The 26,752-nt window shown below is 40.8% G+C and overlaps 1 protein-coding gene across 9 annotated transcripts; it reads right to left on the bottom strand.

Moving 5' to 3' along the window:
- Positions 1 to 257: 257 nt before the first annotated feature.
- FAM149A (family with sequence similarity 149 member A) lies at positions 258 to 26,496 on the bottom strand. Of its 9 annotated transcripts, none has more exons than XM_057697507.1 (14): positions 26,032 to 26,163; positions 22,645 to 22,755; positions 22,219 to 22,357; positions 19,859 to 20,001; positions 18,407 to 18,532; positions 17,564 to 17,734; positions 16,793 to 16,983; positions 15,818 to 15,972; positions 12,627 to 12,730; positions 11,950 to 12,159; positions 8,748 to 8,868; positions 7,422 to 7,550; positions 7,257 to 7,335; positions 258 to 323 (listed from the first exon to the last, which is right to left on the bottom strand). In XM_057697507.1, exons 1-14 carry the CDS (start codon positions 26,040 to 26,042, stop codon positions 310 to 312), a joined length of 1,704 nt encoding a protein of 567 aa, XP_057553490.1. In that variant the 5' UTR covers positions 26,043 to 26,163; the 3' UTR covers positions 258 to 309. The 9 variants fall into 9 exon arrangements, with proteins under 9 accessions (XP_057553490.1, XP_057553496.1, XP_057553494.1 ...); XM_057697511.1 differs by lacking the exon at positions 258 to 323 and adding an exon at positions 3,459 to 4,874 and having other exon boundaries at positions 26,032 to 26,483; XM_057697504.1 differs by lacking the exon at positions 258 to 323 and adding an exon at positions 4,907 to 5,172 and having other exon boundaries at positions 26,032 to 26,496.
- Between the last annotated feature and the right edge of the window lie 256 nt (positions 26,497 to 26,752).

Genomic DNA, 26,752 nt, shown 5'->3' with positions numbered 1-26,752 from the left:
AGGAGATAGATGGGCCCCAGGGCTGGACAGCCAGGGTTTGTCAAGTGGAGTAAAACTGAAGCTTTGTTCTCACCCAGACACTCCAAGGACAAAGGTAGTGGCAGAAGGTGAGCTCTGCTAAAGTAAAGAGATAAGGTGCCCACTCCTGGGATCAAGGAAAACTTCCCTGTCTGCACATGCGTAGGACGGCTCCTTGGGGGTCAAAAAGGGAGGGGGCGCCACCCCATGCCGTGTATGAACATGTACCCACAGGCCTCTGCGGTGGAATCCATCTTAGAAAAGAGTTGTGTATGCATCTCGGGGAGGGTCCTAGGACAGTTCAGCTGTGAAAAAAGAAACAAGATAATTGGCCAAATGTAAACAAAGACCAGGAAGCACTGTCCTATATAAGTGATTTACATCACCTCCTTACTGCCCTCCTCCTTCAGGACGCCCACACTCCTCTCCAGGTGTGTATCTCTGCCTAGTTTCTGACTTCCTGTGCTCCTCCTTCAGGAGGCCCGCATTCCTCTCTGGGTGTGTATCTCTGCCTAGTTTCTGACTTACTGCATTCTTCTTGGTTAGAGACGGTGCCCATACCCTGTCTCTCTGGGAGCTTATCTCTGCCTTGCTTCTGTCTTAAATAAACAAGCAGTTCCTCTGAGTGCTCTCCCATACCTTGTGCCATGTCTCTAATAATAAACTTTACCTGTTTTTACAGTTTTGGCCTCCTTGAAACATTCTTGCTTTCAGAAGGGGGAAAGAGCTGGGGCCACGTTGCTTCTAGCCTGTAGCCCCTGGTGGACTAGTTGTCAGGACTCCTGGTTTTCACCCACGCTACCTAGGTTCCGTTCCTGGGCAGGGGATTAAGATCTCTATTCTGGACTGTTCACTGCTGTCTCTCCAAGATCAGGCCGACAGCTCTTCTCTCCCTGCTTCACCATTCTCACTCTCTCTAGGTTATCTCATCCATTTCAGTATATATATATATAGTATTTAAATATATATATATTTATATAAGTATACACACACACACACACACACCCCAGTCTATACCTCCTCTGTAAACCCCAGGGACAGATATCCAAACATCTCAATATCTCCACTTAGGCATCTCAAACAAACATGTCCCAACATGCTTCCAAATCTGCGCCTCTTGAATTCTTTCAGATTCCGGTAAATGCCAACACCGTCGTTCCAAGTGTTAAGCCAGAGCCTTGGAGTCGATCTGGATTCTTTTCCTGTTCCCCTCCTCATTCAATCCAACGGCAGATCCTGTTGGCTCAAATCTGAGAACACATCCAAAGTCCCTGACTTCTCCCCAGCTGCACCGTCATCTGATCTGAAACATCATCTCATGTCAGATCATATGACCCTGTCCTCAGAACTCTCCAGTGGCTCCCCACGGCAGATAATTTACCACTTCCAAGGCCAGAAAGGATCTCAATCCCTTGGCTCCTATTACTTTGCTGATCTCATCCCTTATTTACCCCCTTGCTAATTCCATCCCGTGTCCCACTGGCCTCTTTGCTGCTCTTCAAACCTCCAGGTATACTTCTGTTTTAGGCTGAGTGTTTTTCCCTCTGTCTGGAATTCTTTTTTTCATTTCTACATGGCTGCTTTTCTCATTTGCTTTGAGTCTTTGCTCAAATACTACCTCTGCAAAAAAAAAAAAGCCTCCCCTGACTATTCTATCTAAAATTGCAGTTTTTTCCACTCTCTGTCACATGGCCCGATTTTATATTTCTTCATAGCACTTACTGTTACCTTGACCTTATATTATGTTTCTATTGATTTGTTTATACTCTGTGTCCTCCACTAGAATACAAGTTCTATGAGGGCAAAGACTTTGTCTTGTTCAGCCCAATGCTTAGAACAGAATCTTATACAAGGAAGGTGCTTGATAAATATTTGATGAAATAATAAACGCAGGATGACTGCTGCACAGGAATGCCATTTTCTGACATGAAGGTTAAATTGGAGTACTCATAAATGAGGCAAAACCCTCACAAACACATATGGATATTCATTTTGAATTCACAGGGAAAAGTTTGCTCTGGAGTTGAAAATGAATGAATGAATAAACTATTAGACACTGCAGAATAGAGAGATACACAGATTATACTGAAAATCAGGAATCTGAAGAAAATTTTATGAATGTAACGAATTTTGGAAAACTCTTTCAACACTTTTTATTTTATTAAAAATTAAAGAATTAAATATCCTGAACAATGATCTGTAGTCATAAGAAAACAATGACAATAAAAACATAATACGCAAATGATTTATATTATAAAAATGTACCTCTTAATTGATATAGAAATTCCATTCTAGTTCAGAATAACAGCAATATGGACACTTCCTTTAATATTAAATTTACAAAATCTAGTAGTTTTCTATGGTATTTTACATGTTTTTATATTATTTTTGAATTCCTTCATTTCTTCTTTGATTTTGGATAAACTCACAATGTAGTCACTAACCGTAATTTACAAATTCATCTCAGGAGTAATTTGATTTGCCTTTTTCAAACTTCGTTAGAGAAATTCTAAGGTGAGACTCATTTATCAAAGTATATTATTATGGAAACACTGCCCCAATTTTTACCTCACCAGTTTTAAAAGCGCCATCCTTGATTTAAGCATTATTTACTGACCTATAAATTGTTATCTGTATTATCTTTAATACAGGTGTTAAAATATATGCATGAGCAGGTTTCTTAAGTGAGTGGCACAGCCAAGTCTTCATGTTATTGCTAAAATAGTACCTTATTTTCCAATAGAAAATGTTTAGAAGGTATGAGTCTAGGTCACTGTCCTTGGTTCTATTTTTTAAAGTATTTTTGTCAATATACATAAAATAGATTCTTACTTGCAAAACTCTGAAGCCCGATAAAGTAAAGCTACCGTGGAATCTATTCAGTTGTTCTCTGTGAAAAAATAATCTTGGGTAGTTTACCTCAATGTGAGTTTAGGACGTGTAGCTGGTTAGGGAAGGAGTTGGATGGTTCCTGGAAACTGATATAAAATAGCCTGAATGGTTCTGCAAAAGCAGGGTGGATAGAAAGGGCACATTTGGCAGTAATTATGGACCAGGTCGCACCTGACTAGACACCCTTAGGAACAGGGGCCCCAGGCTGCTCACGTGTCTAGAAATTCCTCATATTTGACAACCGTGAAATTCAAACTATTTTTTCTTGAAAGTTTCCATAGCTAATGTTTAGGGATAGTTTAGAAAACTCTCAAAGTGCTTTGGTCTGCTTAGTGAGGGTAACTAAGCATTAGGGATATTCCCTGGAGTTCTGGACCTGCGGCCATGAGAAGAGCTGTAGATACAGTGACCATCCTCCTGTCTGCTCCCTAACAAGTTCCACTACCATGGAAAACGGAGAAGAGGGTGGAAAGGAGGAGTCATCTTTCGGAGGTAAGGCTCTGGGCTCATTTTTGTTTTGTCCACTCTGTGATAAAGGACAACACGAATTCCAGTCCCAACATACTTTTTAATTTCCAAACATCTATTAGTTGGCAACAGTCTTCTCTTCTTACAACCAGAATTATGTCTGAAAATGATTTATCGTACATTTATATGATTTTATATATGAAGTCTCATTTTGGATTAATGAAAGTTAGATTCATAGAATATAATTATCTGATAGAAAAAAAGAAATTATGGCCATTTGAGATCTGAGAATATCAAACCAAGTCCAAGGATTTCAATCACTGTAAAGGAAAACAACGGTAGGTGGGGGAAATCAAGGAGCAAAAGATACAGGACCCTGGAGGCTTGTCTCCAGCTGATCTGTGCTCCTTTGGCTTCTCTGTTCCATTTTCCGTATTAATGTCAGATTGGGACACATGCTCTGAAGGAAAAGAAAGCAGGGCTAGAGGACAGAGGGCGGGGAGAGCTGCTGTTTAGACAGAAGGATCCGGGAAGGCTTTTTGCAGAGGTGACCTGTGAGCAGAGATCAGACTGTAATGAAATAAGGGAGACAGGAAGGTGCTGCTGCAAAGCCTTCCCTTCAGTGGCTGAGCACTTCCGTCGTAAGCAATAAAGACGAAACCATATGCAATATATTGTCACTACGTTTATATGCAGCTTCCAAAAATCAATTTGGGATACTTTTATTTTATTATATTTTAAATCGACTGCCTGAATTTGAGCATGAAAACTAGTCAAACAAAATTGGCTTAAGACACTTAGCCACTGACATTCCTCAAAGAGGTTCATGACTAAAGTGCTTTTTAAAAAAGGTATAAGAAAGTCAGCACAATGACTAGAACAATCTGAATATTAGTCAACCTGGCATATTGTACCAAAGATGACTTGGCTGTTTTCTAAAGGAGGGAGTAATACCTAATAGTGACTAGGATTTGATGAAATTAATAATAGAATGAGACGAAGAATGTCAAGACAAAGTTACATACTCCTAGATAAAATGGCATATTCCCAGATAATATACTTTCATATATTAAGTAGTGTGTGAACACACGCACTAAGCATGTGTGGTGTGTCTGTGTATAATTGATAAAAGGATGGATTATAAACACATATTAGACTCTTCTGAGCAAAGTCTAAAGAACCTTTATTGGAATGCTTCCCATAAAGAAGAAGGTTGGTAAGTTCGACTTGTATTCTCTTAACGATGCAAAGTGTTCAAAATTAAATTGTATATTTGTTTGCGTTTCTCCCAGGTAGTCTAACATCTGACTGTCAGACAGATACATAACATAATACTTCCTCCATTTTTCAAGTGATAAATGGTGTACCGGGGCTTTGAATGCTTCAGCAAGTGTTGTAGTTGTTGACTCTGGTGAAGTCATATCAGGAGGCTACTTGGAATCTCTTTCTTAAAGTCAGTGTTGTCCTCTGAAAAGATTTAGGTGGACATTGTGAACCTGAAACACCAAGCAAAATTCTCACTAAAATGTTACAGATCCCAGCTCTCAACGGATGGTGTTCTATGTTCCACGCAGATGATATTTTTTTAATTTAAAAAAATTTTTAATGTCACTTTACACAAATCAGGAAATAGCTATATGGAGAAACTGCCATTTTGGGTGCTGAGAAGGAGGAATGCTTCCCCTCCACCGGGCTTCGGTCCTGGCTGTGAATTCCCCCAGAGGACTCTGTCAGCTGCCTTAAGAAGTCCTTCCCACTGTTGGCCCCTCAGCTTCCCCTTTCTTTTTTCTTTTTCTGGGACAGAACAAATGTTGATAAGTTAATAGCCCCTGCTGCTTTTGGACCTGGAAGCAAAGGTGAGCAAGAGACCACATGCCTGCTCATCAGAGAAGAAAATAAATCTTTAGACATACAGGACCATCTCTCTTATGTATCCTCCGTCAATTCTATAGACATGAACGAGGCCTCCCACCAGCAATCAGGATAGTTGCCACAAAGTCATTGAAAAGAGAATACAGTGGCTTAGTATTTGGTGAAAAATTAATTAAGAGTGCAGATCTTAAGCAAATTCACAGCCCAGTTTCCTCTCCTAACCCCTACTCCTGTGCGCTCAACAAACTATCTGGTATCTCCACTTAGCACGCTGCAGTCAACATCTCCGGAACTGAATTCATCAAAACTCCTCAGCAACACGGTCTACTGGCCATCCATCCGCAGAACGTACTTATCAACCTCCACTCTTCTGTCTCTCACATACCACAGCGGCCTTTTAGAGAAAGAACTACTGTCACTGAAAATGACAGCAAACACTGCTTGGGAATGTACAAGGCAAAAAGCAACAAAAAGACACAGCAGCTTAGAGCTATGGGCATAGGAGAAAAATCTCAAAGAAATAAAGAAATTTTGACATCACTATGCTATAGAAGGGCTGACATAAACAGTAATAAACCTGGGTTGTCCCAATGCTTGAATTATACTAGATTTATTTTAAAATTATAATATATTAGGTGTTTCCTTGCTATTTGCAAATTATCCTCTACATTTCAGATTATCTATAATGCAAATGATTCATAACTTTTTGGCAAACAGTGTATACCTGGCATCTAGCTAGGTCCTTTCCACACATTTTTCCAATAATTATTTTCTCCATCTAGTCTGTAATAAAAGAACTGAGGCCCGGAGCAGTTGAGGCTCTCCTAAAGTGCTCAGCTAGTAGGTACTAGAGTCAGGATGGAAATCAGGCATTTGACTCCAGAGTGGCACACCTCATGACAATGCTGTGTTGCTTCCTTGAACAAAAATGTTGGGAACAGTTTTGAAAATTATTGGCCTGAACTGGCCTGAATTCAGTCTAGAAACTTTACTCTTTAAATGGCATGCTAGCTGAGAATAAGTATTGATCTGTAAAACTCTACATCATAAAATAACTAGAATATTTGTATTAATTTTGTGAAGCATTTTTATAATTAGATCTAACAATAGAGTTTCTAACAACAGAGTTAGAGAATCTAACAATAGAGTTTCATTTAGAAGAAAAACATGGAAGTGCTATAGCAGAGAGAGACATTGCTTTTGCATAGGACTCATAAGGCAGCGTTTTCTTTTTTATGAGGGTGAGGCTCTAAGTTATTAAGAACCTTTGGGCATTTTCTCCTTTAAGATTGTGCAAATTAATGAAAGGAAACCTCAGCCAAAGTTGGGGTCAAAAGGCCTGTAGAGGGCGCTCTCATGCCCTGCCTAACCAGGAAGACACCTTCAATCACCCCACCAGAAGACATCAGTAACTGACTGATCCCAACAGGAAGAGACTACCTTCCTCTCCCAAACAGGAAGTACAGCTACATTCCTGCCCCAGCAGGAGGAAGGCAGACTTCCTTCTTGCCCAGCAACAAGCCCAGCCAATGGAAAACCCGGCAGCTCAGCCAACGAGAAGCCATCATCGCTGAATGACGTGAACTTTCCTTTTTCCTTGCCGCTGACTTCCTTTCCCTGTCCTGCCTTCCTTTTATAAAAGCCTTCCGTGCCCTGCAGCTCCTCAGAGTATCTCTCTGTTTGCCAGATGAGATGCTACCCGATTGATCTGGTTTAACAAAATCAAAATTGATTGGTTTAACAAAATCAAAAAACAAAATTGATTGGTTTAACAAAATCACTTAGATCTTCAAATTTGCTTGGTTGCTTTTTTGTTTCTTAACCAACAGCAGAGAAGTGTTTGTCTTTGCAGTTTTGTTCTTTATAGAGATTCCCGAGACACAGCCATAGACTACAAACACTTGGTCAAAATGGTCCTATCAAGGTAGATAATCTCTAATTTCTCTTTCCAAAACTTGAAATTTCACTATTACATCATATTTTATTTGTATATAGAGAACACTGACCTGTCAAAAAACCGTGACCTGTCCATGTGTGACCAGCAAACTCCATCAGTGTCAATGAACCTTTCAGAGATGTATCTGACTGTTAGAAGAAAAATAACATGAGGGATGAGTTTTATTGCTTCAAATATTTTTAGAAATCAAAGTTATGGTTAACAGAGAACCCACCCGAAATGTATGGGTGGTGCTGGGCCTTGAAAACTGTTCCGTGGTCAGAGATCTTTCTCGAAGAGGTGATCGTTCTACACTGTCAAGTGCCACACTCAACACATGGTTTTGTGGATGCCTTCCTCTGAACTAAATGAAGGATAATATATTCTTGTTTAAAATAAATGCAATCCTTAAAAAGACAAAAGAAAATCTATATATGCGTCAATCAATCGCTCGTTTATCATTCATTCACTCGCTTATTTCAAAACTTTTATTTAGATGTTGCTACATATAAGGTCTACTAAACACACATATCAAAATATACTTTAATTGTATTTGTAAAAATACATGTAATTGTATTTTTAACCTGATGAATTGGTAATGCCCTAATAAGTAAATATGGATTAAAAACCTTAACCATGTAAAATTCTTAATATTAAATTATGATAGAAATTTTAGTCTGCATTTATGAAGCATCCGACTTCCTAAGTCACAATATCCTAAGGTTAAATATTAAAGCTTTGCAACTCTTGCCTTCTGGGAATGAGTTTCATTGCTGTGCTCAAGGAGGCAAAAGGAATGCAAGAGAAAGCACTGCCTCAATTGGTTTTTCTCTCTCTAGGCGTTATGTTCCCACAATTGGGGGTCTTCTGTGTTTTATAAAATAGACACAGGTTACGTGCACTGGAGTGAAGTGAGCAGTCATTCTCAATCTGGGGAAATCTGCTGATGCTTCCTACCAGCAGCATACCTTCCCCAGACTTTCTGTGGCTGCTTGGCTGAGTTGAGCTTGGGTGAAGAAGGCACTGCCTCTACATTGCAGTGAACACGGCAAAGATTAGCTGTAAAAATGAGAGCTAGTAAAAACGGCAGGGTATTTTACTGTGCTCTTAATCTATGCCAGGCATTATTTAACATCGATAAATTCATTTAATCCTTACAACAATTCTTTGAGGTAGGAATCTTATAAATGAGAAAATTAAGGCTCTGGGAGATTAATTGGTACCAAATCATACAAAGAGTTTGTGTGACAGGATTCAAACACAGATCTACATGTCTCCCGATCTCAACTTCATGCTATTTTTTTCACTACACCATCCCGACCATCAGCTATTGCCTTGACACCTGGACTTTTTGATTTAGTTCAAGCCATGCTTTTATTTCACAAAATATTGAATTAATCCTCCCACCTCCCGTAAATTCTCACAAGCCAGTTACTTTCAGGAAACAGATCATGGAGACATTTTATGCTACCAAGTTCATGTGGAAGTGTCCAAGTGATGTTTGTTTGTTTTCCAACAAACAATGTAGATGGTGCACTTAAATATTATGAAATCTGCTTACAGAAACAGGGCGAGATCCGGGAATGGCCATATTCTGCTCCCCAGTCTCTGAGCCTATTGGGGGCAACCTGCTGCGTGAGGTTGGAACCGGTGGGGAGGCCGTATGGTCCGCGCCAATTTGCCTGTAAATGCAACAACATGACCTGAGCACCGAGGTGCAAAGATGGACAGACCTTACTGCGAAGGTCCTCACCTGAGCTATTAATCACAACCTGCCTCCCAAAGGAAATGCCAAGTAGGATGAGCTGAGTTTCCGGAAGATGAATGTGTGTGGGAGCTGAGCCCAGCCCCAGTGACCTCTGTGTTTAGCAAGGACTGTCAGCCTATATTTACTGAGTGCTCAGCTATGCTAGCCCTGCACAGAACACAGAAGTTATTGAAGGTCTAGTTCCTCCCCTTAAGGAGATTACAAGTTATTGAAAACACATCAAGTAATTAGATTACAAGGCAATGCAGTTGATATTATACAGGGCTACGGTGTCTGGTTCTGAATACAAGCTGTATAGAAAGATAGGGAATAGAGCAATCGATGAAGGATAAAATTAATTCTGACTGTGCGGGGCCTAGATGAGGAAAGCAGCAAAACTTAATGTAGGGTCATAAAACAGAGAGACAAAATATGTTCTGTGATGGGAAAACTAAATATTGTGAAAATGTCAATTATTCCTACATTTTTCATAGATTTAATGCTATGAGGTCCAATGTGATACTTTTTTAAAAAATTTGACAATCAGATTGTTTGTCAGGATGAGTGAGTAATTCTAATAGAAGAGTAATGATGATGAGACTTTCCCTACAAAATATTAACAACGAAAAATTAAATTGTCTAAATCATGCATAAGAATAGGGATGGATATTCTAGAAACAGATTCTAATTCATTTATTCATTAATCATAAATTTATGAAAATTAAAATATGACAATTTTTGACCCATCAAGTTTTAAAATACACATACTACCTAAAGTTTATAGGCTGCAAGGAAAGAGTCTCATGTATTGCCAGTGGGTCTATAAATTGCTAGAACCATTTCTTTGAAGAAGTTTGGAAAAATATTTCAAGAGCCTTAAAAATATCCATAACCTTTGACCTGGTAGCTTTATTTCTAGGACTCACCACAAGGAAACAATTTAAAGACACCCTTACTAAAATTTATATAAGATAATCTTCACTGTACATTATAGTAGTGAAAATATAGAAGAAATGAAAATTTTCAGTAATCAGGCAACACAATAAATTATCATATACCCACATAATTATATTTTAGTCATTAAAATCATGCTTTCGAAAATATCTAATAACATGGAAAATATGAATAATGTTAAGTGCAAAAGTATATGAGAAAGTGCTACATTATAAAACAGTACAATGTTAGTATTAGAAAAACAATAATGGAAAGAAAAGAAGAAATGTAATCACAGATAAAACTGGTAGTAAATTTACCAACAGTTGTCATTTTTGTGTCTCTATGTGTTGAGCATACAGGTGATCTTATATTTCTACTTTTATTTTTGGTACTGTCTGAATGGTCCACAGCAATCTTACAATACTTTGATAATTAGGGGAAAAATATGGTATTTTAATCAAAAGGAAAGACAGAGCATGAACAAAACCACGGAAGTAAGACTATGCAGAGCTGGTACATCTGTGGGTCAGAGAGGAGATGCTGCTGACCACGGTCAAGGTGAGTGATGAGAAGTGACGGGAGGCGGGTACCATAACCAAAGATGTGATGCTGCCCCCAAAGGGCAAACGCTGGTTCTTGGTGGGACAAAAAAAAATCTTACTCTTTTAATGTATAAAATACAAATGTTAAACACAGCACAAAAATCTACAGTATACTAAAATTTCACAGGTGGGAGGAATTAGGAAAAGATACTCTAAAAGGCCTTCTTAGCATGGCAATAATTTAAAAAATGTTGAAAGACATGGATCCACAGATAGGGAGGGTGCAGGACAGGAAGGGAATGTACCGTTGGAGGTGTCTGAATTTATTTCAGTAAGAAATAGAAAAGGTTTTTGAGGAAAGCCTGACAGTGGAGCCCAGGCGGGCTGGGAGGAAGAGGAGAGAGCTGATCATGTGCTATTGACACGGCAGTGGGTGAAGAAGGGGGTCCCAGGCAGCCACACTAGCATGGAGGAGGGAGTGGGATCTTGAAAGAAGTAACAGAGCAGACTCGAGTAAAGCTGGAAAGAGCATTTCCAACTGGTGAAAGAAACATCGCCTTATCATAAAGCGGCAAGTTTTGCTGTGGAATGCATCTTGAAGGAGTCCAGTCACTGGTTAAGCATTGGCAGCTGCTTACGCCTCCCACCTGTGCAGGGGGACCTGGGTGCAGTCACTTTAATAACTCCCTCCCTTGCTGCAGGAAGTCTGGTGGCCCGGTGGCCCAAGGGGTAGTCTCTAAAGCTAGGCAGCACTGTGAAGGTGTCCAGTTCTGCCTCTCCCTCATGGGATGATCTCTCCCCAGCTCTTCAACTTCTTTCAGCCTCTGTTTCCTCATCTTAGATTTGGGACAATGTGGGTACCAACTCAAAGGTTTGTGGTAGGTCACAAATAAGATAATAAATGTGATTCATTTAGCTGGTGCTGGGAACATGGAAGCAGTCATCAAACACTGGCTGTTGTTAATGTGAGTATCGCCTCACACTTGAGCGAGTGAGAAAACTGGAAAGCTCCTTCGTGATGAAGGAAGAGACAAATTCCTTCCCAATAAGGCAATGATTTGATGTTGATCCCTAAGGTCAAAAGCTTTCCTGAAACCCCCTACACAGAGTGAAACTCATCCTTAGAGATAAGTAAAAACTAATAGATACATATCCCTTTTATTTTAACAACATTTTATGTATATCGATTTGCACACCTCACAATGAAAGTATTAACTGTGTTATTTAAAAGCATTCGCTAATCATTAGTTGTACAGACTCAGCCATTGAAACCCATCCAATACTCTCGCCATCAAGAATTTCCTTTTGCTTAGCTGCCTGTGCTGTGGGTATGTGGCCTGACTTTATATTCTAGTATCCAGCCAAGTATACTATTGGAACAGATTCATGATAAATATCCAAATTAATGAACTACTCAGAAAAGTGTCCACATAAAATCTGACAGAGGATGCTCTGTCTGGAGTAAACCATAAACCCTGATTGACAAGCATCTCTGTCCTCCGTGACCTTGGCTTCTCCACCAGAGAAACAAGACTTACAGCTTTGTTCCCCGAATAACTTCATCACTGTACACACTGGGGATTTTTATTCTCTGTGACTCTGAGGTGAGAGAAGGCAGCCTCCTGTGTGCCAGGGTTTTCTTTGCAGAAGTCTGTGGTCCACGAGCATCCGCGATCCGTACCAGATGCTGCTGGGCCAAGGAAAGAGCACTGGCCCCTCTGCCCAGTGATTTGTCCTCCTGCTCACTCCTGGGGGACAGAAGTTGAGTTAATTACTCAGATGTAAGCTCTGCGAGAACAGGGGACTTATATATTTGTCCTTTACTTTGTCTACAACAGGGCCTGGCACGTAGAACTTAGTTCTATTTATTGAATGAATGGACAGACTAGCATTTCTGGTTCAATTTTAATTTCAATGAAGGATTATCAGGAAAAAAGATCTAAGATGCTCATTGTTTGTAATCAAACTGTATAGCCCACAAGAGCAAGAATTCACAGCTACAGTCCCCTTTTCCTATCTGCCCCAACCCAACAGAAATTGTTTTGTGGTTGATATTAGAACAGCATGTTTTTACTCTCACACTTTGGCTGTATGTGCTCAGACACACCTGGAGCATGGGATTAAATGCAATTCTTATTATCTCGTCCTCTGTGGTCTTTCGTGCTTGAGTGTATTCAGCATAGGGAAGAGGCAGGTCATTATATTTTGTACGTACTGTGTTCTCTCTGCAAAACAGGTAGGTCTCTGCTGAAGTGGTTTTGCATGAATTGTCATCACACCATTTAAGTCATTATAAAAATTGTTGGAGAAGCGATGAATCTGAGGAAAGTAAAAACAATAAAAATTAGAAAGCATCCAGGGCCATGCAATTACTGACGCCTGCGAGGAAACCACAGGAAAAAAGGGCACCCTCAAACTGGCTAATCTGAGGTGCATTTAATAAAGGGGCTATATTTTCTAAAGATGTGTGAAGAGAAATGAGCAAGGACTGACTGAATTCCCCAAGGCTTGTTCACAGTAGGGACACATTACCACACCCAGGCTCAGAGCGGCAAGAAGAGAAGGAGAGGTTTCTGGAATCTGCACAGGGTAGCTGATGGAGAAATGCCACCAACCACTGTGACCCGGCAGAGGGGCCAGGAGGAAACAAGCCAGGCTTCATTCTTCGCCATGCGCTGAGCTCCCAAAGGCTGCAGGGCAGGGAGCCCTCTGTGCATTCGCTGAGTGTCAGCTTTCCCCAGGGTGAAGGGGGTAGACAGAGGGTCGGGGGAGGCAAAAATAAGGTGTCCCAGCTCCCAGTGGTCAGCTTGCCTGGGACCTCTCCCCTGACGCGCCCCTTCACAGCGTGCCCCAGTGAGCTTCCCAGAGCAGCTCCAGAGCCTGGGAAAACCCAAGACCAGCGTCTGAAAGGCTTGCGTTTGAATCCCAGTTCTCAATGCCTCCCGCTTGGTCATCTTGGAGAGATTTTTAACTTCCTAATCTTTATGCTGGGGATAATGACTCCTACTTCATAGAGTTACTAGAATTTAATTCGATAACCTTGGAGAAAGCATGAAGTAAGGGCTAAATAATTATTCATTTCCTATTTCATTCTGCAATATGATCAACTAAGATTTAAAATAATATTTAGTTTCAGGCAAACAGGACCTCTGAAACTAGAATTCTAATTCAAGAAAAATGTGGCAACCCTAAATCACATTTTCCTCATATTGAATATATATAAAAATAAATGTTAGAGGAATAAATTAAGACCTATTGTGATTACCACTAAAATGCTTTGACTATTTCAACATAAACTCTACTAGTATTTTATTTTTACCTTAAACTTTGCCGCCCATTCACTTTCTTTTAACATTTATCCAAATGCAAACAACAAAATAGCTGTAAAAAGCATTTTAAGAAAACATAAGAAGCTATAAACACAACAAAAAAATCTGTTAAAAACCTCCTTAGATTTTAAAATCTCCATATTTCTCAAGTGTATTTATACTGCCTGATAGTTAAAGGTTCTCTTCCACACTGTCATCAACTGTTCATTTGTATGTGATTCATATTTCATATTTTAATATGAAAAGTGAGCAATACTGCTGAACTTGTCAGAGCAGTTGAAAGAGACCAAAAAGTACATGAAACTGGTAGCAATTCCCAAAGTTTCTTTTGATCAGCACAAAGACTAACTGTACAGCCCTTACACTAGAGGGTGACACAATCCTGTCAGATATTTCTGTTTTAATCCACCGCTCCGTGGACCTCGTGCCCTACTGCTCCTATGCTGGGTGCATATTTTTGCCTATTCCTTGTCATCCTCCCTTTTCTTTTCAGCTTAATAAATCTCGCCTGTCCTTTACGATTTAGTTCATGTATTACTCTACTTTAAGGGTATGCTATTTCCCCACTGAACCCCATAGCATTTATGAGCTAAAGGACATCTAATTACAATATATAATATAAAATAAGATGTGATATATAATTAGCACTGATTACAATAATCAAAGCTAACACTTGGTCTGCTCTATGCCACACACTGTACCAAATGTCTTATCTCCTTTAATTCTCATGGCTTCCTGCCTCATAGATTCCGTAGATAATGGAACAACCTTTGAGAGAAACGGGAAGATTCAAGATCACAGTGTCAAAAGCTTGTGACACTGGCCTCCAAAGTTGTAGTCTATATCCAAAGACTCTCACCCACTCAAAACATATCTACTAGGTTGCCTCTATGTGTGTGTGTGTGAGCGCATGTGAGCGGTGTTGTTTGGCATGGCTTGACTCCCTCCCACTAACTTGTAAGGACCAGGAATCCTGTCTTATTTTTTTTCTGCTTCCCTACCCCAGATGGGCTGAGCGAACGTAAAGTGCAAACTCCTCAGTGCTCCTGACGGTCTCCCATGAACAAGCTCACTTCTCCAGCCTCACCTTCCACTAGGTCTTTGAATAGAGACACAATTCAAGAAGAATGTATTGAGTTCCCAGTACATGCCTGTGCTAGGAGCTCTCACATGTTTATATGATTTTATCCTCACAATAATCCCTTGCACAGCATATTATTACCCTCGTCTATAGATAAAGAAACTGAAGTTTAGAAAAGTGAAACAACATGTCCAAGATAATTCCCCTTATAGGCCTCTTAATTCCAAACGCCCTGGTCTTGCCACAGTGCCTCTGCTGGTCCCAGTGTCCCATCCTCTAACCCTCAGGCCAGTCACTGTATCCCCTCCCTCACTCCTCCGTGTGGGTCTGAATTGACCCACTCAGACTTCCTACCCAGGAAATCTACTCATTTCTTCATGTTTGGCTCAAATTTCACCTCCAACCTAAAAGGTGAAGGCTCACACACCAGGCAGAGTAAATCATTCTCCCCCTTATTCTCTTACAACAGCTCCCTTTTTTTTTTTCTGCCCATCACTCACGGAAGACATTGCATCTGACCTGTATCACACTCTTCACTTTACTAGGACACGGAATAGGCTGTGTTCATCTCTCCATCTCCTTAAAACATCTAACACAATTCACTTAATACAAACTCAATAAATGCTGAATGAACCCGATGTATACTCATTGATCAAGTCGTTTAACACTTTGGTGGGAGGACAGGAGAACATCTGTAGCCTTCAAATTGGCTAGTAATATTGGGGGAAAACATTTTTTCTCTTCAAAAATATGGAAACCACTTTCTAGCTCAAAGCAGGTGGAAAGTCTCAAATCTGAGTGTCCCTACTCTATCAAAGAATCTGGCGATTCTATTAAACTCCACAAAATCATCACTTTTAAATTTTAGTCTTCTTGGCCAGCAGACCCAATATCTAATATCTTGATAACAGAATTTAATAGAATGGCACTCTTGACAAACTGAGGCCAGAGATATAAAGATTGAAGGAAAAAGAAACAGAGCTGAAAAGCACCTACCTGAGGTGGGTTAAGATGAGAGGCCAAGGATACACTTCGAGTTTCAGAACTTCTGGATGGGGGAACACTGGACACATCAGCATTAATACGGGAAATGACTACAGGTGGAGATTTATTTTCAGCTACTTTCAATTTTTCTTTCTGTTTTTTTCCTTCTGTGCCAAAGAAAAATCAATATTAAGAAACATTATCTAACATGCATACTTAAAATCCACTGTTCAAAGAGAATATTTGTTCTTGAGATACCATGAGTCTGCTGTGGCCACTGAACCTTGCTATGGAGAGGACATACCCCACAGAGCAATGGGCTGATGTGACACTTTTCCAAGAACATCTAATGAAATGCCTATTATTTCAGTGGTAGCTAGAAAGATCGGGATTATACACTGGGGCAAGCAAAATTCTTGGTATTTTATAGTAGCCCAACTAACCCCTCTAATTGGAAAAAGTGATATTTAATTAACATGATTATTACCCTATTGTACAAATTGGTTAACGCTAGTCATTACTGTCTACCACGGACATTTCTGTAATTTGTTTCTGCTCAATTTCAAGTAGTTTAGAGAACATTTCATACAGGTAAATGAAGTGATTAATAAATTAGCTCTGTTTACATTTTATTTTTATAAGTAATGTTATTTATAATTAAAAATCATTACCTCATTATTAGAGATTAGTTAGGTAATATTTTTAACCACAATTTAAAAAGCAACTTCTAGCTTCTTTCTTGTGTACTTCTCTGTTTTTTTTTTTTTTTTTTTCAGGAATACTTCTGTATTATTTTTATAGCTCAAAAAATAAGAATGTCCTTTTGGAAGTGATGAGAACTCACTTGTGAATAAAAGCAGAAAACCCACTTCCCTTCTCACACCAGTCACATCCTAGATTTGGCCAAGCTGGTGGGGCAGAAAGCTAAAGGGACAGGGGTTATTTTTTCCTTTCATTAGAATTTGTCAAATTCTACAAATTAAGTACCTGTGAGTGTAATTTCCCAGTTTTTTCTAATCAGCTTTTCCAATATTTCCACCACAGTTGTCCAGATGTGATCAAACACTTCTGCGGCCACTGCGTCTCTGATACAGCCATGCGGGGACACGGGAGGAAGTCCATGCCTACGCCACGTCATGGGATGATGAGCTGGTTTTTGTTCAAGACAGGCCTCACCACTAAGGATAAAACCCATTCTCATTACTGAAGTATCAATGGTTGAAGTTAAAATAATGCTACCTATCTCTCTAGCCAACATCCATGCATATATGTACATCATACACATGTAAATAAACTTAACCTTTTTAAACAGCACTTTGTTATTTTTTAACGTACCAATTTTCAATCAGGAGGCAAATTTTTATTATACAATATCGATAGCTTTAGTCTAGGAACCAAATATGCATTTAGTCCAGAGACTGGACCTTCCCCTTTGCCCTCCTGGGTGGCCCGGTATAGGGCACCTGGAGCCCCGGGGGACAAAGGCCACTAGTAGCCTTTCCACTTTCGACAACGTGCTGGACACAATTCTTGTTTCCTGTCTGTGCCACGCTGTCACTAAGAAAGGGCAACACTGCTCTAGTATAGCCACATCCTGCCAGGAATCTAAAAACTTTGGGGAGCACATTACTCTCAAAAGAATGGAAAATCTTTTGGATAAGTGAAAAAAGCACAAAACACTAACTGAGCATTTAATCAAAATACATGCCCAATAAATAAACATAACTGTGCTAAATCAATGTCTAAAATTCTATTTACTCTTCTTTTCTGTCAAAAGCGAAATACTCTTCAATCTTTCCATCCACATCATAAACCTCCTCTTCCAGGGAAGAACATGCCGTGAGGTCCGCAACCCCTGTGCCATCAGGACCTGGCAGGGCAGGGGCTGAGAGTACAGCTGGGACTATCTGAGAGCCAGAGATGCACAACCTATGGGGAAAATCAGATTCTCCATGAGGGGTTGTAGACCGTCAACACCACAATGTTACATGGTCATGGTGGGTCTTTAAATTATCCATAAAGCCACAGAATCCCAAATTTTAAAAATCACTAAATATTACATTCGGCAAAAATCATCTACTTAGAAGCAATATTTTAACACAGGCATCATTAAAAGTTTTAAGGGCTTCTTAAAAGTCTAAATTACTCTACGAGCTTGTATCCTCTTTGCTGTAATGAAGGGATATCATAGCACAGTCCTGAATATGCGTGAATGGCAAAGAGGGATTTACCAAAATCTGCTAGTGAGCAAAAGACAACAGAATAGAGCTTTATTTCTTCGGTTACTGCCCTGGGGCTTAGGATCCATCACAACGAGGCAGTTTTTGATTTTGCATCTAGCCCGCCTCTCAGAGTCTTTGAAACAACAGTTTAAAAGTTAACTCTCTTAATATTTGTATTATACACACACACATCACCACCATCAATTCAGAATCATAATCATCTTGGGTAAAAAAAAAAAAAAGTGCTCTGTACCTGCCCTTCATTGAAATCTAAATTTCCAGATTGGTGAAGCCAAGGATCATGGCTGAGATAGACATGAAAAAGTATAAGTAAAATGCAATTTGAAATACTTTTCAAAAGTAACTTCTAGCAACATACTCTCTGATGTTGCTGCTGGGTCCACAGTGGTCAAAGATGGGTTTGTGGATGGCAGAAGCAGGCCCGCTGCCCTGGAAATGCCGGACCCCTTCATCAGTGGGCAGGATGAGCTGTCTTCCTAATACTCTGCAAGTGGGAAAAAAAAAAAAAAAAGGAAACTAATATTTTTGATTGGAAAGGAAAGATGTTTTGCAATTTTAAAAGTTGGGTAAAATAATGTTTTGAAGGAGCGTGTATGAAGTGATAAGGTAGACAGGCAATAAGATAGTACGTGAGCAGTGCAACGGGACCACAGGAAATGCACAGGCTTTGAGGGAGGAGGACAGACTCTTCTTGGCCATTGATGAAGAAACTTGAGGCAAAGTTTTCAGGCTCCCTGATCTACCGATTTCATCTGTGCAACTTTGTATGCAAAGTAGAATAACAGTTCCCTTGGAGGACTAACCAGTGGTTTGGAGAGAATGCAATCGGATTCAAACAACTAGGCTAAAGCTGGGCACACAGAAGCTCTCTATAAATGTCGACTGATATACACATAATGAAGAAAAATATGTAAATATATATACTTGGCTTACAGTCCTTGCCATCTTTTCTTTTTTTCTACCCTTTCCTCCTTTGGTTTTATCTTAAGCGTGTAAGACAACACTGAGAGGAACAGATCTGAGCTCCTGGATTTCAGGCAAGTGCATCATGTTACCTAGAGAAGTCCACATTCATCATTAATCTCTAGTGGACACGAAGGCAGGGGCTTAGGAAGGACTGGAGAGGAAAAATAAAAAACTACTTAGTCAAGATTTTTAAAAAGTTACCTAGTTGAGGTAACCAGAAGGTCCATCAACATTGGCACGAGTGCTCTAATTTACTCTCCCCAGACATAATATAGAGGGACTTGAGATAAATGACATGGATCTTTTTCCTTTAGTAGGTTTGGCTGACTAATTGAAGGGAGAGGATCTTCCCTTTATACGCAATCTATATCCTTCATCTTTGATATAAAATAATAGATGATCGTTCCTACATAAGGAATCTTGGTGAGATGGTCAGATTCATCTGTCCAATCACTCAGCAAATAATTACTCTCTTCCTCCTCCAACCCCGCCCTGAGCAGTGCTCTGGGGGCTGAGGACAGACACGTGTTGCTCACAGACTAGAGAGTGTGAGGGTGAAGGATAACTTTTGTCCTTCTTTCATTCTTGCTCTGTGATACATGCAATGCCTTTCTGGGAATGAGCTACGTTTGCTTCTCACAAATTAAAATGCACTTGAGTATTAGAATGTCTCCAGATTGCCTCAGACACCATTTCAAAGGATGCGATTTCTCAGTAAAGGACATGTGTTCTGGATATATATTTTGACAAGCACGTTCACTCAAAATACACCAATTTACTAAACGGGTCAGGAGTGAGCAGTTCCCAAACCCACTGTGGAGATTACTATGAACAAGCTCCTTACCTCAGATGGAGGGACCTGCTTGCCCACTCACTGCATTCTGCCTGTAGATTCTGGGTCTGAGAGCTTACTTTCCCTTCAAATAACATTTCCTCGACCTCCCAGAATAACTGCTGTACTTTCTGTGCATTGGCTTTGTCAAACTCCTAAAATAGAAATGCACATTTAGTTACAAGATTGAAAGTTGTAAATAAGGGCGTCAGAACAATGATACTTACAAATTTATATAGGAGGGAGTATGGTGCGATCGAAACCAGGCATACCAGGGTTCCAATTTTTACTCTTCTGAAAAATTATATCCCACTTTGAGACTCAGTTTCCTTAACTATTAAATAGAGATGATTTCTACTACTAGAAATTCTCATAACTAGAGTTATGAGATTTATTCAAGATTTTACATAGACAGAGTTACAGGTATGAACATACATATTGACACAGACACTGATAGCAATAGATGTGCACACACCTATATATCTAAACACACGTACACACATATGTGTACACAGACATGTGTCCCTCACATAGTTGGGCGTGAGACACCTAAGTACATCTGCAAATTACAAACTATTTTTTTTCTGATAAAAAGGAAAATTACTTCATAGAAATGGCCATTCACTTTCATTTGATCAAGGAAACAAACAACAAAAAAAACCACCTTAAGTATCCTAAGAGATGTGGTTATTAGGGTGAGGCCAGAGTATTAATTTTTCGTGCCCGGACTTAAGAGGTTCTTGGGCTGTGTGAGTGAGAAAACTCTTCAGCCTTTCTGTATATTAGCCATGACTGAGAAGCAATAGACTTATTGCCCCCAAAGCCAGTGAGGAAAATGTTAACATACCCATAATTAGAAGAACCAACACTGTACAGGGGGGTTCCCTGGCATTGACCCCTGGTCAGTTTTCTCCCAGGGGGTGTGTGAACCTGAAATCTAACCCACAACTCAGAGCAATCAAGTACATATTCAGCTTGACATACCTGATCCAAAATGGTCAATTCAGGTTGCTTTTCACAGACTGCTATTTGATATTCTCCATGTTACTTCTTCCCCCCAACTGAAAACCAGCAAGATTCCCAGACTGCAGGGGAGTTGAATTACCCCTTTTAAAATGCAAACAAGGAGAAAACTCAGAATATTTGCCTCCTAGGAGGGGACTGGATGGCTGGGGTGTGGAAGAGGGCTTATTTTCATCTACCTTTCTTATTTTGTTGCTTTTGCAAATATTACCTATTGAAAAGTAAATAAACGTTTTTAAATTCAAAGCAAAATTTAATGATTAGGGGCTGGAGTAATTTAAATTCTATAAATGGAAGTTATAAGACTCTTTATGGATAATTACATGAAAATCTGTACTAAAGGAATCCCAGAATTTGGACAGAATTGCTTCATAAAGCAATGGTCCTCAGCCTTCTTCCCATTGGCACACTTTTGACGGCAGTGTGCGCGGGGGTGGCAGGCTATGGGCGTGAGGGTGGGGCTGTTTATCCCAAGTGACAGAGTCACATCTTGTTTGAAAGGGCCAGAGCGACTCAGAGCTGACTCCCTTCAGCCTGCCCCGCCCCCCGCACGCCCCTCTCCCTCCGGCCCCTTGGAGAATCACTGCTATAAAACCATCTCCCGGGAGCGGACCCACGAGCGCAGTGCGGGCCGGAGAGATGCTTTTAAAGAAAGTAAAGAAAACCAGAACACAAACAAGAAAAGAGCAGGAGTTATAACATCCAAGCAGCTATCGTGGAGATTCTTCCACAGCCTCAGGGGCGTCACAAAAGCCCGTGTCTCGGAATTCTCAGGGACTCTTGAAAGGATAAAGAGGTCTGACACTGCGCAGTCGGAGAGATCTTAGCGTAAGCCTGGGCTGCAGACTTAAATCCCACCCAGCTGAATCGCACTGTAGGGTTACAGTTATCTAACACTAGGGTTAGAAGTCAAATATCTAACTTAGAATATTCAGGGGAAATCCCCTAATCGTGGTTTTTTTTTTTTTTTTTTTTACATCTTTTATTTTTCCCCAATTTTTCTTTTATTCAAGTTCCTAATTGTCGGAAGCCTCTCCTGAATTTCCAGCCATAGATATTATACAAGAAATCATATATAACAACCTGAGGGGGAGGGTTTGGGGTTGAAAAACCAAAACTATCAACAGCTAAGACTCTGGGTTGTGAGATTATGGGCAATTTTTATTTTTCCTTAGAGTTTCTGTATTTTTCAGTTTTTATGTGTGACATGTAAGTGATTTTATACTTACGTATGTGTGAACTAGGTAATGCTTTTAAAATTGGTAAAAAACGATTTTTTTTAAAATAAGAAAGCAAGTCATAATTATAATTTGTAACCATGGGACTATCCAAAAGTTTGTGAGACATACATCATCTCTCCAAGAGTAAATGGAACTCCTCTCAGTAGATAAGCCGGTAGTTGAACTCTGTGTCCCAGACCCAGACCAGGAGTTGGGGGCTTCTGTGGGCACGGGGCTCCCGCTGGATGAAAATGATGACACAGATTCACTGTAGGAAGAAATGTAACATAAATAACATTTACTGGGAAGAGGTCATACTGGGAAGTGGCTTGACCTCTGAGTCGACTTCTTCATTCTTTATCTAAATATATTGGTTAATTTTCACAGTACACTGATTTTAAAAGATGTATGCAGTGCAACATTTCACTTGGCTAAAAATAAAACTGCTTCTTTTACTTGTAGAAGTTCATGGCCCATCAGTGACTTTGTTTCCCATATTCATGATGGGCATGTGTTGATTTTGCAATCAGAAACATTTAACAGGCTAATTCTTACCGGGTATATTTATCAATGGCTTTCTGTACATTTCTTGTAAAATGTGTAGGTAAAGGATCTTTGCTTTTCACAGCAAGACTCTGCTTTCCAGATCCTTCTGACAGTCCTCTTCTGAAAAAAATAAAACAAAATATGAAAAGTATCTGTAAAGTAATAAGCTTATTATGACATTTAAAATTTCCTTTTGTAGAAAGTTGCCCTTGTCCTCCTGCCATGTCCCCCAAACACGTGTGAGCAAACACACACCCAACACACACCTCAAGACACTGAGCCTAGTTCCCTACTATTTTTATTTTTCTTAGAATCAAAGTTGTCATTAACCTACATAAACTGTTATGTAAACTGGGAAAAAACAACTTCTTGTGACTTAGCCAGACTGGTAGAAGTTGACCCAAACCTAGGTGGATACAGCTTCACTCCAAAACTTGGCAATGGAAACATGAGCTGGATTTCAGATTCCACGTATCCCTTGACCAGGCGCCCCTGGGCTTGCAAAAGCCAACCAGCCTCCCGCGAAAAAGATCAATAATTCCATATTAATTCTAAAATACATCAAATTCATTTGAATCACTAAACACATAAAAAAAAGAAACGACTGAAACACACAAATGATAACTCATTTTAGCTTGGCATTGTTGCTTGGTGTGTAGCCTGATTTGCAGAGGTTTTAAAATATTAAAAGTAATGGAAAACTAAAACAGAAGAAATCTTTCAATTTTAAATAAGGTATTAAACCTGGCTAGTGTAGCCCAGTTAGTGTTAATCATTAAAATGCCCTTTCAATGAACCTCTTAGAACATTTACTTCCCTCTAGTCAAAATACCTTCTTAATGTTTAACAGTAAACAACTTCAGTTATTTTATAGAAATCATATTTTCCCATATATTTCACATTAACTTAAGATATGGTAGTCATTTGGGAAAAAAAGATCAACTTTCAATATTTCTAACAGGGACACCACTCTAGCAATTATTTAAAAAGTTTGCTTTTACTTTGAATTTCAATGGTACCTAATTTTCAACATTTGTATCAATATTTCTGAATGTAAATGGAGTTCTAAAAAATATGAATATGAGAATCAGGTGTGCTCTTAATTATATACCTACAGTACTCTACAACAAAGAAAATTTTTAAAGCAAATTAATTACTATAAAGAGGTAAGCGATCACACACATGTCTTTACAAGAGAGAATAACAGAACTATAGGATTTTTTTCCTCTCTTTACCGCTCAAAAGTCATAAGTACAACCAAGCAATCCTGAGAATAATAAAGGGTGGCAAAGAAAAGAATACAGGACAAGCTGCTTTACCTCTAGCCCTATGCAGTCATTTCCACATGACTCTATAATTCCAGATAAACATAAAAATACGACATAAAAGAGGCAATCAACAAAAAATTACATCAAATAGATCTGCTTTGAATGTTACAAAATGTATACTGGTATATGAGTTAATTTGCTTGTTATTGAGAAAGAATTTTAAACCTCAGGGTGGTGACAGATAAAATATTCTTTTGTAATATGTATAGAATAAAAACATGGATTAGAATCTTGCTTTGCCACTGACAGGCTGTGTGCTTGAGCAAGTTACTTTTCCAGTTACTGTGAGACAAATTAGATAAAGTATGTAAAGTGTCTACATAATCAGGCCAGATAAATCAGGTTGCTTCCACTGCTATTATTTTTTTTTAATTTTATTTATTTATTTATTATTTTTTGGGGGGTACACCAAGTTCAATCATCTGTTTTTACATACGTATCCCCGTATCCCCTCCCTCCCTCGACTCCCCCCCACCCTCCCTCAAGTCCCCCACTGCTATTATTGTTGGCATGTGCCACGTGATGAAAACATCATGTTCTTGTTTTATTTTCACCTCTTTCCACATTTCCTATCACATACATCTCTCTTGGGACCCTAGTTTTTTATTGGGATAATCCTGACACGTCATTGATTTTTTCTGTCATTTCCTTTTTTTTTAAAATAAATTTACTTTATGTATTGGCTGCGTTGGGTCTTCGTTGCTGCACACGGGCTTTCTCTACTTGCGGAGAACGGGGGCTACTCTGAGGTGCTCGGGCGCCTCATTGCCGTGGCTTCTCTAGCCGCAGAGCGCGGGCTCTAGGCGCGTGGACTTCAATAGCTGCAGCACACAGACTCAGTAGTTGTGGCTCACAGGCTCTAAAGCACAGGCTCAATAGTGGTGGCGCACGGGCTTAGTTGCTCCGCGGCATGTGGGATCTTCCTGGGGCAGGGATCTAACCCGTGTCCCTTAACTGCTGCACCACCTAGGAAGCCCTGTCATTTCCTATTATATACATCTCTTTTGGTACTTTAATTTTTTTATTGGTATGATCCTGACACTTTATTAATATTTTTTATCAGTAGCACCTAAAATACTGTCACCTAGAGATGCTCTCTGTTTACTGAAAGAATCACTAGGCAAAGATTAAATTAGCACCTCAAACAAAGAGCGTGCTTTGGAAAGAGAAAGACAAATATAGTATGCTAACTCATATATATGGAGTCTAAAAATGGTATTGATGAATTCAGTGACAAGACAAGAATAAGGATGCAGATGCAGAGAATGGACTGGAGAACTCGAGGTTTGGGGGGGGCGGGGGGGTGAAGGGGAAGCTGAGACGAAGCGAGAGAGTAGCATAGACATATATATATATATACTACCAACTGTAAAATAGATAGCCAGTGGGAAGTTGCTGTATAACAAAGGGAGTCCAACTCGAGGATGGAAGATGCCTTGGAGGACTGGGGCGGGGAGGGTGGGGGGGACTCCGGGGGGGGGAGTCAAGGAAGGGAGGGAATACGGGGATATGTGTATAAAAACAGCTGATTGAACTTGGTGTACCCCCCAAAAAATAATAAATAAATAAATAAAATTTTAAAAAGTAAAAAAAAAAAAAAAAAACCATGTCTAAAAATATACTTCTAAAACCCCCCCAAAAAAAGTTGCCTCTTGATAGCCCGCAAACCTCTGCCACTTTGCCCTATAGAAATTCAATTATTAAACAGTGATCGCAGCTTTCAAAATTTATATTTCTGCTTAAAAAGACTGTCTGAAATGAGTGTTGCATTTTGAATGGGTTGGAATGCAGGATGGTATGCCCTGACTCATTCCAGAAGCAACCGAGGCTCCCGGCTGTTGGAACTAATGAGAAGTCTTCTCAGACACCACGAATGCCTGTCAGAGCAAGTGAGCATCTTTGCTCGAGACGGCCTGATGATGTCAGCATGGATTTCATGAATGGATTCAGGGAAATGGACCAGATGGATTCTGGCTTTGCAAGCAGGAAAAAAATCACGCGCATGGCACACAAAAAATGTGACACGAAGGCAAGCTCATCCCCCCTCCCTTCCCAGATCAGGACTTACCCAATCACCATCAGCCCCAGGCCTGGGCTCGCGTCCCCCAGGCCCGGCCCCGAGCCCCGAGGCCTGGGCGCCGCCGGGCGCTGCCGCCCCGCGCCAGCCCCCTGCAGGGGGCGGCCCCGCGCCCCGGGGGCCCGGGCTCCCCGGCCGCCCAGCCCTGCGCCCCCGCCCGCTAGCCCCGCACTTGCCGCCGCGACGCCGCCGGTAACTGCGAGCGTCGAGCGGCGCGGCCAGGGGCGCCCCCGGCCGGGGCTGCACGGTCCATGGGCGCGGTGATCGCGGGGCGCCCTGCGCTGCCTCCCCCTCCGGCTCCCTCGGCCCCGAAAGCGCCGGATTCCTGCGCGGCGGGGCGACGCCTCCCGGCCCCCGCGCCCGCCCTTCCCTCCTCCTCCGCTGGCCGCCGCACCCCTCGGCGAGGCCGGGCTGGGCCAGGCGGCGGGTCCCCGGCGGCGTCCGCTCTCCCCGAGCCTGGCGGCGCTCCCCGCTCCCACCCGCCGCCCCCTGCCCTCGGGCCGCGCCCCGCTCTCCCTGGATCCCAACCTCCGGGAAAGCACCACGTGCCCCCTTCCCGCTGCCAGGGGCCACATTTCATAATCCTGCGCGCTGAGCTCTGACCGGAGGCCACTCGGCCTCCTGGCACCTACCGGCCCCACAGCCCTCTCTGGGCCTCCAGTGCGCAGCGATCTGGCCTTCCCACCCCTTCCCCGGGGTCTGCCCAGACAGG

The sequence above is a fragment of the Hippopotamus amphibius genome, chromosome 10 (assembly GCF_030028045.1).
Source record: "Hippopotamus amphibius kiboko isolate mHipAmp2 chromosome 10, mHipAmp2.hap2, whole genome shotgun sequence".
NCBI lineage: Eukaryota > Metazoa > Chordata > Mammalia > Artiodactyla > Hippopotamidae > Hippopotamus > Hippopotamus amphibius.
This window is presented reverse-complemented; position numbering and strand designations above follow the sequence as displayed.

Excerpts from the sequence above, each read along its gene's own strand:
- FAM149A (XM_057697504.1), bottom strand. Across the intron at positions 17,735-18,406 it reads CCCAGCAGCAACATCAGAGA|GTTGTGCATCTCTGGCTCTC; the intron begins GTATGTTGCTAG and ends TTTTCCCCATAG. Across the intron at positions 12,160-12,626 it reads TGTTTTGCAGAGAGAACACA|GAGTGAGCAGGAGGACAAAT; the intron begins GTACGTACAAAA and ends TCTGTCCCCCAG.